At 44.0% G+C, this 16,030-nt stretch overlaps 1 protein-coding gene across 1 annotated transcript; it reads right to left on the bottom strand.

Moving 5' to 3' along the window:
- Positions 1-1,821: 1,821 nt before the first annotated feature.
- On the bottom strand, positions 1,822-15,962 carry socs5b (suppressor of cytokine signaling 5b). The gene is made up of 2 exons (XM_010739648.3): positions 15,356-15,962; positions 1,822-9,424 (listed from the first exon to the last, which is right to left on the bottom strand). Exon 2 carries the CDS (start codon positions 9,403-9,405, stop codon positions 7,714-7,716), a length of 1,692 nt encoding a protein of 563 aa, XP_010737950.1. The 5' UTR covers positions 9,406-9,424; positions 15,356-15,962; the 3' UTR covers positions 1,822-7,713.
- Positions 15,963-16,030: the final 68 nt, after the last annotated feature.

Raw genomic sequence — 16,030 nt, forward strand, 5'->3', positions numbered from 1 at the left:
ATTAAATAAAGACGGCACTGCATGTGAGACCACTTATTGTGTTTTAAGTGTGTCTGACCAAATCGCACTATATTTTTGTGTGAACCCTCATTATCAAATAACATAAAAACACAAAATAACGTTCTTGGCAAGAAGCAACAGACAAAAAAAAAAACCTTTTATCTTGATAGCAGCGTGTTAGTTCTCACCCTTGACATGTCTTTTGATGCTGCTGCCAACAACAACTGCTTATTGCAGCTCAATGTGCCAACCAGAGATAGAGCAGAGTGCACAGTGAGGCCAGAACACTGGGCTGATAAGGGGGCCTCTCAGACGGAGCTGACTGGGCCACGCTCAGATGAAATCTGGAGGGTTCGGCTCACTGATAAACTGACAAAGACCTTCATCATCTGCGCTTTCATCCACCTCCTCCTCCTCCTCCTCTCGTCAGTGACCCACATCCAACTCTAGATTCCACAACTTATTGCTGGAGAGTTATTGCTTGGTTTCTATTCTGGTTGTGCCAGAGGCCTAACACAGGAATTGTTTTGAGAGCATTGATAGGAGTGTACTGTAGTAAAATTAAATGTTTTTTTTTTTGAAGTTTTCAATCAGTTTTCTTGGTTTCTTGTCCTCTCTTTGAGCCCCAGCAGAAAGCTTCCTGCTCTGTATGGTAGCTTACCCTTACCCTCGCCCTCCTCCTGGGTGAGCGTCAATTATTCATAAGCCTTGGGTAGCTAACTTGAAACCGATAACCCACATGCTATTTATACTTCATTTCAAATGAACAAATACTTAACTGTGAAGTTCCAGGCAGCTTGGTCGTGTCTGTCTGCATAGCTGCTGCAGGGCTCCGTGAGTGAGGGTATGGCTGAGCGGGCGGTTGGGGAGGAGCGCGGGGGTCATCAGTCTATTGGGCAGAAAGGCTGAACCAGCAGCTGCATGCTAAAGGTGAGACACTCAGCAAGACTCATAACGTATCGTGCCATCTATAACTCACAGACTTTCTCTTGCTTTAATGTTAATTAATTGAATTCTGTATCAATGTGTCCATCTGAATCATTCATATTCAAGAAGGAAGAGTCCATCTGTTTTTAAATATCAGTTCATTTTAATACATTTATTGATTATTCTTTAAAACATGGTGGAGTGGAGCTTCCTGTGCTGCCAGTTTTCTGGTTCTGGATCTGCTCATGGCCCTGATTCATCTGGATCAGCACACCTTACATGGAGGACATTTGGTGATGCCCTTCTTTGGGTCCACAGACTTGAGTCCCCTTTCTTCATGGTAGACTTCCCTGCAGTCCAGCTGTCAGTCCATCAGCTTATGACAGTCATCGCATATGAATTTAGATTTTGATGGCTTGCTTTAGAGTTAAGCAGCCTCGTCTCAGGCCTGCAGCAGTGTGTTATGCATTACATTTTAGCTGCAGAATGAGTGTGCTTGTGTGTGTATGGACTCTTTGTCAAATGCTGGAATTTCCTTGATAAGGTCACATATCAGAGGTCTCAACTGGACTATTCATGAAATGGGGAACCTTTTTTTTTTTTAAATTCTTTTGGCGTTTAAATTGAAAACTTTACGTGATTATGTGGTGTGACGTGAAGATTCTTTGTGTCATTTCAAATTTAGAGTTGGGGGAATAAAAGTTTGTCACTCAATCCATGTTTTGTTGAAACTAGTCAATAAAGTGATTTACAGTTTAGTAAATATATATATATATATTAAACACTAGATAAACTCGAATACCCACGTCACCCTAAACAAATCTCCCCGACTGACTGCTAGGACACAGAAAAGAGTGTTCTATGATATGATAAAGAAAGAAAACATACTCAATATTATATCATGGGCCAGTGTGGATTACACTTAACAGTTTTATTTGGAATATTAAGACAATGAAGCATAAGCCAAGCACCAAGAGTGACAGCTACAAGTGTCGCATCATACGGCTCTTAAAAATGAACAGGTTATACTGGAAAACAACTGTTTTTTTCTCTTTGAATGGTGAAGCAGATACACAGAACAGACAGTGAAATGTGAACATGATTATGCCATTTACACGCTCCAAATCCTACCTGACAGAAAAAAAAGAGAAAAAAAAGGAAAGAAAAAGAAAAAACTGGCGAGGAAAAGCAGAAGAAAATGGAACAGCGATATTCGTCTGACGACAGCTCGATCAGCCTGTGGCAGTGGCTGCTGCCCCGGGAATTTAAAAAAAAACGGGGGGGGGGGGGGGGGTTCTTGTGATTGGTCAGAACGAATAAGGCGGTCTGGTAACACGCCGGTGCTGCAGAGTGACAACCATTAGTTCCCATCATTGTCAAGTCCTGTTGTCTCGGCACCCACATCCACACAGCAACCAATGTGCACATACAGCATTAAAGTGACAGAGGATTGCAACCATTGTTACACTACACTCAATTGCATATTAGGGAGAAGTAATAATGAAAAATAATAATTCTTTCATACATCTTTTTCTGTTTGCATATAGCACTTAACCCAGCTTTCTAAAATATATATGGGAACTTGGAAATTTTTTTTTAAAATATCTTTTTTTTTTTGTTTGTCCTCTAAGAGCTAAAACCATGAGTCGTACCGAGGTGGGGGTGGGGTAGGGTTGAGTGGGGGTAAGGAGTCCTTTATCCGGGGCTGTTGCTGTAGTTTATGGGACAGCTAGCGACACAACCAGCCTGTCTCTCATCCAGACCAGACCCAGTGGTTTCTTGCCACAAACGAGGCGCTCATAGTGCAGCTAAATAGTGTCATTAATGACAACAAAAGGTCAAAATATTTCAATTCACGGCATTTTGTTGTTTTGTTTTTTTTCTTAAGAACAAAGAATATACACATAAACACCCGTCTTTGCTTTCCCCTGTTTTTTTTGTGGGGGAGGGGGAGTAACACAAAAAGGTGGTGCTGGCTAAATGTGGTCCATGTTTACACATCCCTGTCTTAGGGGTGGGTGGATGTGTGTCAATAACCTGGGGTAGTGCAGGTGTCCGAAGAAGTGTGATAGCAAGTGTGTGCAAAATGTATGTGTGTTCAGTTAATGCACCACAGAAGAATAAAACTTCTTTTCATCAGGCTCCTATTATAGAACTCCATCATTCATCATACATACAATGTTGTTTTTTTGTTGTTTTTTGCTTTTCCTCTAAGTCTACAGGTTATATGGCAAACATGTGCTACGGTTAATGTCAGATATTTCCCATGGGGAAAACTGGGCTGAGAGGGTCCTGGGACTCTCCTTGCAATGGGGCCTGCCTGAGATTAAGGGGTAGGGTTTAGGATGGCGGGCGGGGGGAGCAAAGAGTCATTGTTCATAGGAGTCTCTGTCATCACCCCTCACAGTCTCTGCATCACCCTCCACTGGAACCCTCCGTGTGGCTCTGTCCGTACACTAATACACTCCCACACGACACACACGCATGCACCGAGACTGCAGCATGGTGGAGAACACGCCTCCGTCGACGCAGCAGCGCACGACGCCTGAACACAAATGAAATATCTCAAGGCCGTCGGCTTTTCTCTTAACACTCACACATGTCTCGCCATCTTGAGCTAAAACACAAGAAGTGCTTTCCGGAAATATTGGGACAGTGGGAAAGTTTCGGTTGTTTTGGCTCTGTAGTGACGCATATTGGTGATGGAACAAAAAGGTTAAAGTGCTAACTCTCAGATTTTAGTATGTTCGAGTGCCTGAATCCATATTGAGACGTAAAGAGGAGGAATTGTATCTCTTTAGATGAAATGCCCAGTGAAAGGTCAAAGCAGGTGAATGATCCTCGACAGACACACAAGGCAACCAATGAGTGACAAGCACTTGTCCTCTGTCCAAATGAGGATGTTTCACTTACTTGAGAGCAGCCTGAAGGCAAAAAGACCAAAACAGGCAGGAATGATGATGTTCCAAACTATGCAGGTCATCACCAGAGGCAAGGTGTCTGCTCACATACACGAGCATGTCATAAAATTCAGCATTGATTGACTGAAAATTGGGTACAATCCCCAAAAGTAAGAAAACTACTCCTCCCATGTTCGCCCAATATGGATGCAAAGTTGTCACTAAGCCCCAACTGTCATTTCAACATGCTGGAGTAAAGAGCAAACACAACTAAAAAGTAACACGTCACTGTCCTAATACTTGCACGCTGCACTGTAGAACACAAATACACAATTAAAGTGCTATTTACTTCAACAAATCCCCAGGCCTCTCTGCGAGCACGCCGTTGCCACAACAGGAAGCCAGGCCTCTCTGTGAGCCTCGCTCCGGCTCTCCTCTTCCTCCTTAATGTTAACTTCAGTCTAACGTCAACTTCAGCTCTGACAGGGTTGGATGGTAGAGTGGAGGGTAGGACAAACAGGCCTTAGTTCGCTCTACACCGCAGTCACCTCCACATCAGCACAGGGATGTTAGGGGATGTGGCCAGATGGAGAGAGAGCAGTTGGATATAATAATAACAAAAAAAAAAGGCCTCTCTCGGCCACACAGCAGCCATAAGGCAACACACAGTGGCCCTTTTAATACCCAGTAAATTTATATCCCAACATGGTAAAAATAGCCTGTGATTAGTGCCTGCGAGAGGGGTGGGGCACTGTAACAAGTTGTATGCTATTGCTAATAGGCAGGTGACGGTGAGCGAGATAGTACACTGCATGGCTTTTCAGATAGATGTACATTTCTTCTCTTTGACAGTGTGGAAACATGAACCAAATGTCAACCTTATTCCACACTCCTGCCACTGTGACGCATACATGTGATCAACATGCACAATTCAAGCTTTCTGAGGACAAAGTGCAGGCCAGGGGAAAAAAACTTTTATATGAGGAAATGTTTGCAGATGCAGTAGACGAAGGGGGGGGGGGAAAGGGTTCGTAAAATATGAGAAACAACTAAAACAATTACTTTTTATCACCTGCAGTAAAAGGCGTCTTGTTGCCTGCCTGATAAATGAGTGAAATTGAATTCGGGGGTGTTGGTGTGAGCTTAACACAGCCAGGTTTTCCCCTCTGAATATATTAGCAGTTTAGCATATTGCAGAATGAAACTAACTTTCACTGGTCTGTAAATCTGAAATAGAACTGAGCTTTGTTTTAACACCACTGAGCATATTAATGAGCTTCAGCCTGCGAGTTATTACAGATAGCTGTGTGCGAGAGCTTTGGTCACAGACTGGGATGTTCATGGGGAAAAGAGGACGCACTGACATTTGTTCGTGATTCATCCTCGATGATGAGAACTACAATAACATGATTATGTACAGGCTGATAGGCTGGCTCGAGGATCTTTCCAGTGATTGGGATTTTGTGCGTTTCAGCTTCAATATTTTACACATCACCTCCTGGATTTTCCTCTACATACTTTCAAACGAATCATATTTATGTTTTCTCTAAATGCCTTGAAGCAAACCACTCCATGAGTGGGGATCATTTTTTTGTTTGTTTTTAAAGCCTGGTAATGTGTAATTAATAATAATTACGAGTTAGTTTAAACACTGTTGCTGATGGCTAACTTGGGCAATGTCATCAGAAGTTGAACCTTCATGTCCTCTCATAAGATGCAGACCAGAACCTACACATGTGAAGGGCTGGACATAAATACAGGATATTTTGCAATGAAATATATGCTACAGTAGGGCTGGCATTGGACCCACTAACAACCTAATCCTACCATACAGGCCATAATGTGGCAAGAAGACTAATGCATGCATTAGTGAGAACAGCTGTAACTAATTTACAACTATTCATTAATGTGTCGTAGCTTAACCAACATAGCACCACTAATATCCGTTACAAAGGCTGTAACGTGCACCATTAGTAAGTGAGCTTAGATCGGCGTTATTATTCTCTTCAGTCTCATTTGATGGCATCCACCGTGTTGAAGCACCTCCCGCTCCAGGTTCGGACTACAGAGTGACTGATTATGGAACAAGATAAATGGTTCTCTAGAAAAGGCACGTAGGTTACACTTAGTTTCTCTTCACAGTGAGAGCAGAAATGAGTGGCTAGCCAGCAGGGTTTTTGTCCCAAGTCACACAACCAAGATCATTCAGATTCCATAACTAAAGCTCTCAGAGATATGCCAACCCCTCCAGGCTTGAGTGTTGCCTGCACTCGATGCTATGACTATAAATGCGACTGGGCAATGAGGGGATTTGTTGTGGTTGACACCTTAGAGTAATAAGTTGCAAGTGGAAGGGGTATCGCCTCTTTCAGGTTGGGTGCTCTTCATAACAACGGCTCGATATATTTAACATGGCTTCATTAAAAAAATAGAAGGAAGGGGTCTTGCGATGGAAGTTCACAGTTCTAACAAGCAGTCTATGCATCGGGTTAGCTCCCCTCTCCATGATCTTTGACTATCTGGGGTCTCCAATACAACAGCCCATTCCTAAACGAGCCTCTGTAGTAAGAGCAGAGCATGTTTAAAAGGGACATTGATTTTTCATTGTTTGTCTTCCCCTTCCACTTGTCACACCTTCCCTCACTTCCTCTGAAAAGACTTGTTAGCATTCCTCCCTCTAACCAAAGTGCAATGCTCTCTGCACCATTGTTTCAGTGTGTTGTGAAGAAAAATAACCATCTAGGATGCACAGGGGTTGAATCCTTCTGAATATGCTGGATGCCACCAAAAGATGCAAACTGAAGGAAGCGGGTATAAAACTAAACACTATAAAAAGGTCATAACACAACTCCATAAAGACACCAGACCAGACTGCTCAAAATGTTTCCATAGGAGCTACATACATGCAAAGCAGTGTGCACAGGGCTGAAGACTGCTTTGACAACTGTAACAATGACAAGAACTGTCTGAATATTTCCTTACGTGTCCCTCCTGCTTTGAAAGCAATGCCGCACAGAGGGAATAAAGCTGACGAGTTTAGCTTGCCCACTAAATAGGACACAGTAGACTGATTTATTATTCATCACTCACCATTACTGCTTAAGGAGGAACGTGTGGTTTTTTTTTTGTTTTTAAAAGGACTAATCTATAGTCCTTAGAAAGCACGTCATTTCCCTGATGTGCTGTCCTGAACTCTGTGGACCCTCCCAGAATCTGTCCCTGTCTCTGGTTTGGCTGATGCTCACGCGTGCAAAGAGATGGCAAAGAATGTGCCTTATGTAGTTCTATCCATGGGACAGGCTCTGACTGCAATATACCAATAGCACCTCCAGTTGCCCTCTCAACCCACACATACACGCGCACGCAAACACACTCACACACAGAGCTTAAAACCCTCTTGGGAGGGTGCTCCACTAGGTGCTTTAACAAGCTAAGGAAGAAAAAAAAAAGAGAAAGCACAAAGTGAACTGTACAATGTAGCCATGTGGGCCTAAATAGCAATTTAGGATGAACAAGGGAGGCATGCAGGCAGGTCTACAGGCAGGGTGATGTCGTGGGATCAGGCAGACATTTAGCACAAAGCAAGAGAGAAAAGACACAAAGCGCTGATATTTGTGCCTTCCCTCCCTGTCAAAACAACCTGTTCAACACAAAAACATGTGCTTGCCAGACAGCGTTATACTGAATATAATCATATGTATTTTCTGTGATGTAAGTAATAACTAAAACAAAGATTAGAATGAATCTTGTATAGCTTGTTACATTTAAATTCCATCCCCCACCAGAAAGAGAGCCATGTCAGTATAGCCTCTAATTGGCTAATGAGGAATTTCTAAAGTTCTGTAATCCTCCTGCAGTGTGTGTACAGGCAATGGAGAAGGCCACCCTATTTGACCTTGAGTGGCGGTTCCCTCTCCAGCCAGCGAACTCGTACTTTCTGTTTATAGTGATACTCCTTGAGGAAGTCCTGCAGGGCAGGGGGCAGCGGCAGAGAGCCTATACCATCGTAAGTGGTCCAGCGGCAGATGGCGGCTCGTGCCAAGTGCTGCAGGCCAAAGGGAAAGGTCCGATGGAGAGGCGCTGTAAGCAGCGGTTCGAAGAACATGCAGGCGCTGGGGTCCTTGTAGTGCTCCAGCAGTCCTGTGACGGTGGAAGAGTGGAAAACGCAAGGGTCGTGGGCGTCGAAGCTGAAGTTGTGGTTCCACTGCTCGATGCGGGCGTGCAGCGAGCGGTTGTAACGGCGGAAGCTAACGGAGAAGAGGTAGTCCTCCTGGGCCGAGTCACGCAGCAGGAAGGTGCCCTCAGGCCGTCCGTCCAGCAGCGCCTCAGCCTCGTAGCGGTCCATCACGCCCCAGTAGCAGGGCAGAGCTGTGATGTGCAATAGGTCTGGCACCAGGCAGTGGATGTAGTCTATCTGGGTGTGAACCTTCCAGGGCCCAGGTTGCTGCCGGCTCAGGTGACCCTCCCCAGAGGCGTGCCTCTGCTTGGGCCTCCTGGCCTGCAGACAGAGGGTGGTCGAATCCTCCTCAGAGTCACAGTCTTGGGCTGAAGCTGCAGCCCCCAACACCTGCACACAGGCTCCTGATGATCCAGCACCCACAGAGCTGCCAGCACCGGAGGCCCGGCCTTCCCCAGAGGCCTCTCCCATGCCAGGAGCCATCTTTGGTCCCAGTTTGTAGAGAGAGGAGCCTGGCACTGAGGCCTCCAGGGTGTGGATCTGTGCGTTAGGTGGTGGGTCCACACCTTCCTCGATGCTAAGTCTGCGGCGCTCACGCAGACGTTCCTCTTCATCCTCAGGAGAGGGGTGGGCTGGGTCAAAGGCATCCAGCAGGGCAGTGGAGGAATGCGGGCTGACCGGTGCTGTGTGTTGCTTGATCAAGTGCCACTTGTGTGCGAGGTCTGAGCCTGGTGGGAAGGGGCAAGTCTCCAGCATGAGCTCTGTCAGGTGAATCTTGCGTTTCGAGGTGACAGGGTTCTTAGATGAGCGGGAGCGTCTGCGAGTGGGCAGGGGTAAACACAGCCCTACTGTATCACTTAGCCGCTGGCGCAAAGACCGAGCGTTCAGACTGCGTCCTCCAGATACAGAGTCGCTCATCTCCTGGATGGAGCACACTCCGTAACGCCTGTCCCTACGGTTCCCACTGCCCCGTAAGCGCCCAGACCGCCTATCTGCCTCCAGAGAGCTCTGGGTTTTGGTGGAACATGAGTGTTTTTTCTTGCCCCCCCATGGAGCATGACGGGAATAGGAGTCTCTCCGGGCCAGAGGAACACCCCCTGGTCCTCCTCGCACATCCTCAGTGTCCTTGTCGATGGTGATCTCTACTATCTGAGGGATGTCAGACACACAGTTATGATGGCGCCGTCCTGCTGTTACCATTGGCACCGGCAGGAGGCTCCGTGATGGGCTCGAGGCTCCTGATGCCTGCGCCTCACCTGAGCTGCCTCCTTGGCCAAGATCCAATACACAGTGGACGGCATCGGCCTCAACCCTGCTTTCACCGGGTCCCGAACTGCTGTTGTGGAAGAGTGTCTGGCATTTGCTCTTCAGGTTGCTCCACATGTTGCCCACTTTCTTCATCAATTGGAGCCCCTGGGACCTGAAGAGTACAGGAGACAGGACGTATTCAGTCGCAGGTGGAGAAATCATGCAACAAATGGCGCCTACATTTAACACTGAGGTACAAGCTACATGAAGAATGTCCTACATTTAAATTCCCCAGACTACTGTGTATCTAGTAATTAGACATGGTGAGAGTATAACGGGGCCAAAGTGTCTGAGAGGTGGGTGAGTTTGAGTAGTTGGAACAGCAGAGTTAGGAGTTGCCAGGCAGACGTGCAGGGACACAAGGCCACAGCTATAAATGAACCCAGGATCTGCTCACAGCTGATCTGCTGGTATGTACTGTATTACAGAGCCAGTCTAGACCTGACCAAAAACTTTCCCCGTACAGCGGCAGACAGGGCACATGTACATGCAAATACAGACTCACATATGCCGCTGATTTATCACTCTAATAGATTTGACAGGGATTTGGAAGCTGGACTGGTAAACTGCATTCAGATGACGCAAACTTTACAGTGAGCAAAGTCACCACAGGTAGGTGGCCTGCCAAACACAAAACCTCGAAGGATTCAAGAGTGCAGCGTTTCCTTCCCCGTTTCAGACACTGTTTCTGGACGGGATTTATTAGGGTACATATTTTGGTGCTGCCGGTAAATATATTCACCCCAGAAAACAGTCACATACTGGAAACATTTGTTAATGTGTAAAGTATTCGAAACCAAACACTTTTGCAACTCTTTGTTTCTAAAAGTGTCGTATGACAAGTTTTATCCCATTCTGCATCAAAAACTGAAGTATACTGTGACTGATCATCCACTACTGCCTTTATGCATGAGTACACATTGTACAGTACTTCTAAGACCATGCACTCCAACCTTGGGAGTTCTTGTTGAAAGTCTAAATCTAACCCTGCCACAGGCACACAACAAAGGATGTTAGTCCCTCCATGGCTAGTCTCCATCACTGCTTCCCAATTCTTTTCCTTTCCATTTGCTTCAGGGCTAAAAGCAGCAATCCAACTACCAGGCACGTTGTTGACCTGGGTGCAGAGTGAAATCCTGCCTCTTAACATTAAGACATTATGAATTTGCAGTCAGCTGTGATAGACAGGGGTTCTGTGATACACAGGAAACCAGACTGGTCTTGAGCACATGACCGATTAAGTTGATTTGCAGGAGGGCAGTTCCAAGGCTATCACTAACAAACTCATGACATCAGAGTCATTCCTCACATTGACTCGCTTTGTACTCACTAAAGATGACAACGTCTCTCCACTTGACTGTCATTAGATGTCTGCGATACAAACGCCTACAAAAACAGCCTGCAACAAATTTGTTGCTATGAAAAAAAATAATATTTTTTTAAGCAGCTAAGCTACATCAGCAAATGTGACACAACTAATTTTTATCTTCTGTTCTGCATGATAAGTGTTTGTGTGCATTGCCTAGTCTGCTGGATGTCTTCTGTTCATTCTCTCAATGGGTAGCGTCAGTGCAAAAAATCCAAAGGTCAAATGATAAACTAGACTGCTTTCTAACAAACGACATCCAAAGCACCCACATGCTTTCCAACGCCACATGCCAATTCAGCAAACTCAGAAGTGTTGAGAATTATTTCCATGGTGGACTTTCATCGTAATAACACCCGTATGTTCAAAGTTAATAAGTTGAATACACATACAAATATGTATGATACACGATGCAATCACTAAACCGGCTTTGAAATTATGTTTTCAAATCAGTGTTCATCTCTTGTTATAAACAATGAAGCCTATGTTATCACTGCAGCACACACACTAATCATTAGCCAGTCATTCAGTGCTGCTGGCTGTGGCCATGCGTTACTCTGAAACCTGATTTGATTACAAATCTATCACATTTGTGACGCATCTGAATTTCATTTTCATATTTTCTCCTACAATATGGCCACATTCATAACAGCCTCAACATTAATAAAGAAAAAATGTCAAATAAATGTACTTATAATTCAAAATTACATTTTGGCGTGCAAATATGGCTTGTAGTGTTGCAGTGACAGCATGACAGCTGACAATCTAATCTTCAAGGTCTGCAACATTTGGCAAAAACTGTGTTTGCTGTTTTTGAATGATCTTTAGTAATAAAACCTGCAAGACCTATTAATCAATTGCACTTATGTTTTCATTATAGTAGCCTTCATTCAAATAGTGGAGTTTTCAACCCTCAGGTTCACTGGAGATGTAACCCGAAATGGCCAAACTGTTATATTGAATGTGAGCATGGAAAACAGCCAAAGCTATTTTAATGATGTGCATTGCACAGTAATAACCTAGTTTGAGCAACATTATTATTTAACATTATTGCTGTGCACAAGTAACTACAGCAGAGATTGGTGTATGGGGGGCGTAACATTAACGTTACATGAAAAAATGATCTGACGGTGTCGTTATTCTATAGCCATTACACAGTGCAATTGAAATTTACTTCATAAGTAAAGACTATATGATTTAAATAACAATGTTAATGATGATATAATGCCATTCCTGCTTCCACACATCCTTCTTCAACATGTAGTCTTACTAAACAGATTTTTTTGTTTCCCCCCATTTAAAATGACTGATGTCAACTGATCGGCTGCACTGAAACATTTATATATTACCGCTGTCAGATGTGAGTGTGTAGTTGAACACCGTGACCCGTAGGTTATATAAAATTGTGGGATAGTCAGGAATAATGAGCTGCAGTCACCGTAAACCGGTTAGATAAAGTGCTGCAGGTAAGAGGAGCTGACACCAGTTTGGGTGAACTCAAGCCTACAACACGTCATCAAGGTAAGCAACACCTTTTATTGTGCCATTCCTGTTGTATGGAAAACCACTGGCATTGTGCCCGCAGCACAGGCTCAGAGCAGGGTTCATCACGCGATGGCAAGTATCCACACTGTACAGAACTGTCCCCTGAAAATGTCCCCTGGATGCACACGTAATGTCGGGCCAGCTGGGTACATCTTGATTAAGCTTGTTCTTAACTAGAGATTCAACAATTGATCTATTAATTGATCAATTGAGCAAATTAGGTGTGAAATATTTTTGGGGTTGGGTTTTGAACTTTGGTCACACAAAACAAGACATTTAGTTACATTACCTTTGTGCTGTGATGGATGTTGTGGTAAATATTTTTGCATTGTTAGTTGTAGCCCAATTCTGAATAGTGATCACTGATTAATAATTACTATTCCTGGTTAAATCCTTCAAGTGTTAAGTTCTTATTACAGCCACTAGACAGTCTGAATGATGTTTTTAATGAAGTTAAACATTCTGATACTTAGTGATGCCCCAGTCCTCTTCAGCAGGTCAATATAGACCAATAGTGACCATCAATAAATGGATCATGTATTGGCCAGATGTGACTGATGAACAATAATGTTTGTAATGTAATCACTGTGTAACAATACATGTTTAAACCATCTAGAATAATGCAACTACACCCAGATAGACAAAAACTAAAGCAGTACTACTCTCTCTACTTACAATAACACTCAATACATTTAACTGCAGTGTTACTCAAGTTATTTCATTATGATTTCAGTTTGGTGGTCACAAATGGTCTTGAAAATTCCGGGCTCAAACTTCCAAAGTCAAAAAGGCTTTCATCAATGAGCAACACGGCTCCAAATGCACTTTAACTATTTGTCGAGCCAATTCAATTTTCGCAAGAAAAATCATGCAATCAGCCGTCTCTCGTTTGTCCAGATTTTTTTGTTGGCGCACGTAGTATCACCAGCCACAATCTTAAATTTGCCAGAATTTGTCTTGATTCTTTGCAACTGTACGGCCAACATAAAAACACTGATCCGCAGGCTGAAAACAGCCCGCTCACACCCTGCTGTCCTCCCTCCAAAATGAACTGGAATTGTGAGGCTAATGTTATATCAGCTTTATCTTCAGAGGCTGGACTTTCCATCCGGGTTGGTGTGTTTTTATCTCTCAGTCTGCTGATTGCTTCAAAAAGAAAATACAAACAATGAAACGTTTAGGTGACCAAGACACATGGTTTGTTAATGGTGGCCAAGTATAATTTAAACACGCCTATAACGGTGCTCTGTGGCTGTTGCGACAATTTAATAATAAACCCACTGCATATAAGCAATAATGGAGGTCCCTGAAGAGGAAAACATGCTGACAAAGCCTTATCCTGACAAGCAAAGAGACAAAATGCTGGAAGGCACCATGAAAAGAGGAATATGAATTACTATTAATGTGTGGGAATGACCAAAGAGAAATACTCAGTGTGCTACAATGTTAGTTAGCTGATCTGACCTATGCCCTCATTAGCACCGTCTCCATTCTTATTAGACATCAAAGAAACTCTTGGAGCTATCCAAAACGGACAACAATACTAGCACAGTCATGACCAGACATTTTGCAGCAAAGCACTAAAACAGAACAAGCAACCATGTGACGACGAATCTAAATTATAAATCAGGTTTAATTCCTAGTTTAGTTCTAATTACTTATGTAACATTATACCCTAGAATTAAACTTTTATTTTGACACAGTACGATGTCTCGTTTTTGCAGATTTCTGCCTAGAAACTAACTCTATTGAGCTTATTCAAGATTGATTATTAACTACACTCATCTAATACATCTCTCGATGACTGTCGCCATTGATAACAATAGCCACACCAATGGTGCAATCCAGTCCGTAACCATTTAAAGCCGCCCTGAAACAAAACTAGGCTACTTCTGCTCTCCGGCAGCCCAACACACCCATTCTCCTGGGATCATACTGATCTAAGAGAGGGCTGGAGAGAAGACAAGATTAAGGGAGGACGCCTTCTCTGCTCAGACCAGACCAGAGTTAATGAGATATTTGCAGCGTCTTGCATTCTGAAAGATATGTGGGATGGCAGAAAGCCATGCAAGGTCTGTGAATGACTGATAAATCACACCGACTCCTTCCTATCAATTCAATCTCAACAAAGAGTAAAACTTTTTAGGAGAAAAGTTGATGTGTCAAACTATTCAAACCGCTGTTAACTACTAGTTTTTATCTCCACACAGTGTATTTTTGGCTACGAATAAACCTTTCAAACAGAGTCAGTAAAACATATTCCAGCAACTCCATATTACATTGTTATTCAGCAGCACATCACTGTTGTATAATGATTATTCTGCCCTGGTGTAGCTTTGTTAGTAGTTTGCCCTCGGTAAAAAAAAACAAAAAAATTTTTATGTTAGACAGAAAAATAAGTAACTAACATTAGTCAAGTCAAATGAAGTGAAACAACATACCTTAAGTCGAGCACTCTTAATAGTTAATGTTAACTACACTGAGTTATCCCCACAACAGCGCAACTCTGTTTGAATGTGATACAGATTAACACGGACAGCACCGTCCCGTTATACTGACATTAACAACCATAACAGATAACCGGTATATTTAACCACTAATGTCAGCAGAAGTCAGAAAACTGTGGAGCTTTAACGCTGTATAGACATGGAGGCCTTTAGCACCGCGGAGGCCCCACTTTCCCCGGTCCCAGCCAAGTTAGAGGACCTGCTAACACGTTAACCATACACCGCTAAATGTAGCTCCGGTCGCGGAGATAACGTTAGCCGGGCTCCAGCGTGTCAAGTCGGCCTGTCGACGATCTGTCAGACGTGTAATATTTTTCTGAAAATACATTTTAAAACCGCTCCGAGGCGGCAGGCGACAGATATAGCTTTACATGCAGAGGCTGCTTAGCTATAAACTAGCGGTCCGGGCTTACGAGCTGTCAGAAAATGCTAAGTGTTAGCATTCCCTGCTAGCCTCGGCTAACCAGCAGCTAGCGGGGTTAGCGTGTTAGCTTGTGAAAAAATCGACACCAAGAAAAAAAATGACACAAATAAAGTGAATGGTGTTTTGTGGCGTCAAGACGCCGAGTAGACAAATGTGACATGTGTGACAAATAATGGTCTGTTTCTCGAATTCATATCTTACCCTTGTGCCTTTTGAAAGCTCTATTCAAAAGCTCTCTTTGTCTGCAAAAAATGGCTATTAAGAGAAGTCAGGCATACATCCCCCTTGCGGACCACGGTGTCGGATGAAAGCACTAAAGGTACTCGGATACTTGATGGTATCATCCCGAATATTTTAAAACGAATAGTTAAATAGTACTGAAAAATATTTAAAAGGCTAAATTGTTCTTTAAGTGCCGCGAAAACCCGTTCTTCATCATGGTGGGGGTCTTCTTTTCTGCCGTGGTCGCTGCTGCTTCTAGCAGCCAATATGACGGCGGTCTCAGCAGACAGAGAGCCGGAGAGGCGGAGAGGTGTTCAGCGTGAGGGAAACCGACAGCGGCTCGGTCCAATGGAGGAGAGGGAATACGCGGCCATTTCCGACGGAGGACGCGGATAGGGAATGACCCGGAGCTGGCTGCGTGTGATGGGCGTCTCGTGTCGCCAATGAACGCAGAGAGGAGGATGAGGCTCTCCACTGGCAGCTACTTGGAAACGTGGAGAGGTGATGTGATGCTGGTTGTGTTACGGCCAGGCCGGACCGCTGACTGATGTCATCCAGGTAACCAGCATCGGGGATTTGAATCAGAGCCGAGGGGAACCCCAGAACAAATAGGAGCAGTTCGATTTCGCAATTATTTAATTCTCCAGTGATTCA

The sequence above is a fragment of the Larimichthys crocea genome, chromosome III (assembly GCF_000972845.2).
Source record: "Larimichthys crocea isolate SSNF chromosome III, L_crocea_2.0, whole genome shotgun sequence".
NCBI lineage: Eukaryota > Metazoa > Chordata > Actinopteri > Sciaenidae > Larimichthys > Larimichthys crocea.

Coding starts and splice junctions, on each gene's coding strand:
- socs5b (XM_010739648.3), bottom strand. CDS start 9,405: ATGAAGAAAGTGGGCAACATGTGGAGCAACCTGAAGAGCAAATGCCAG.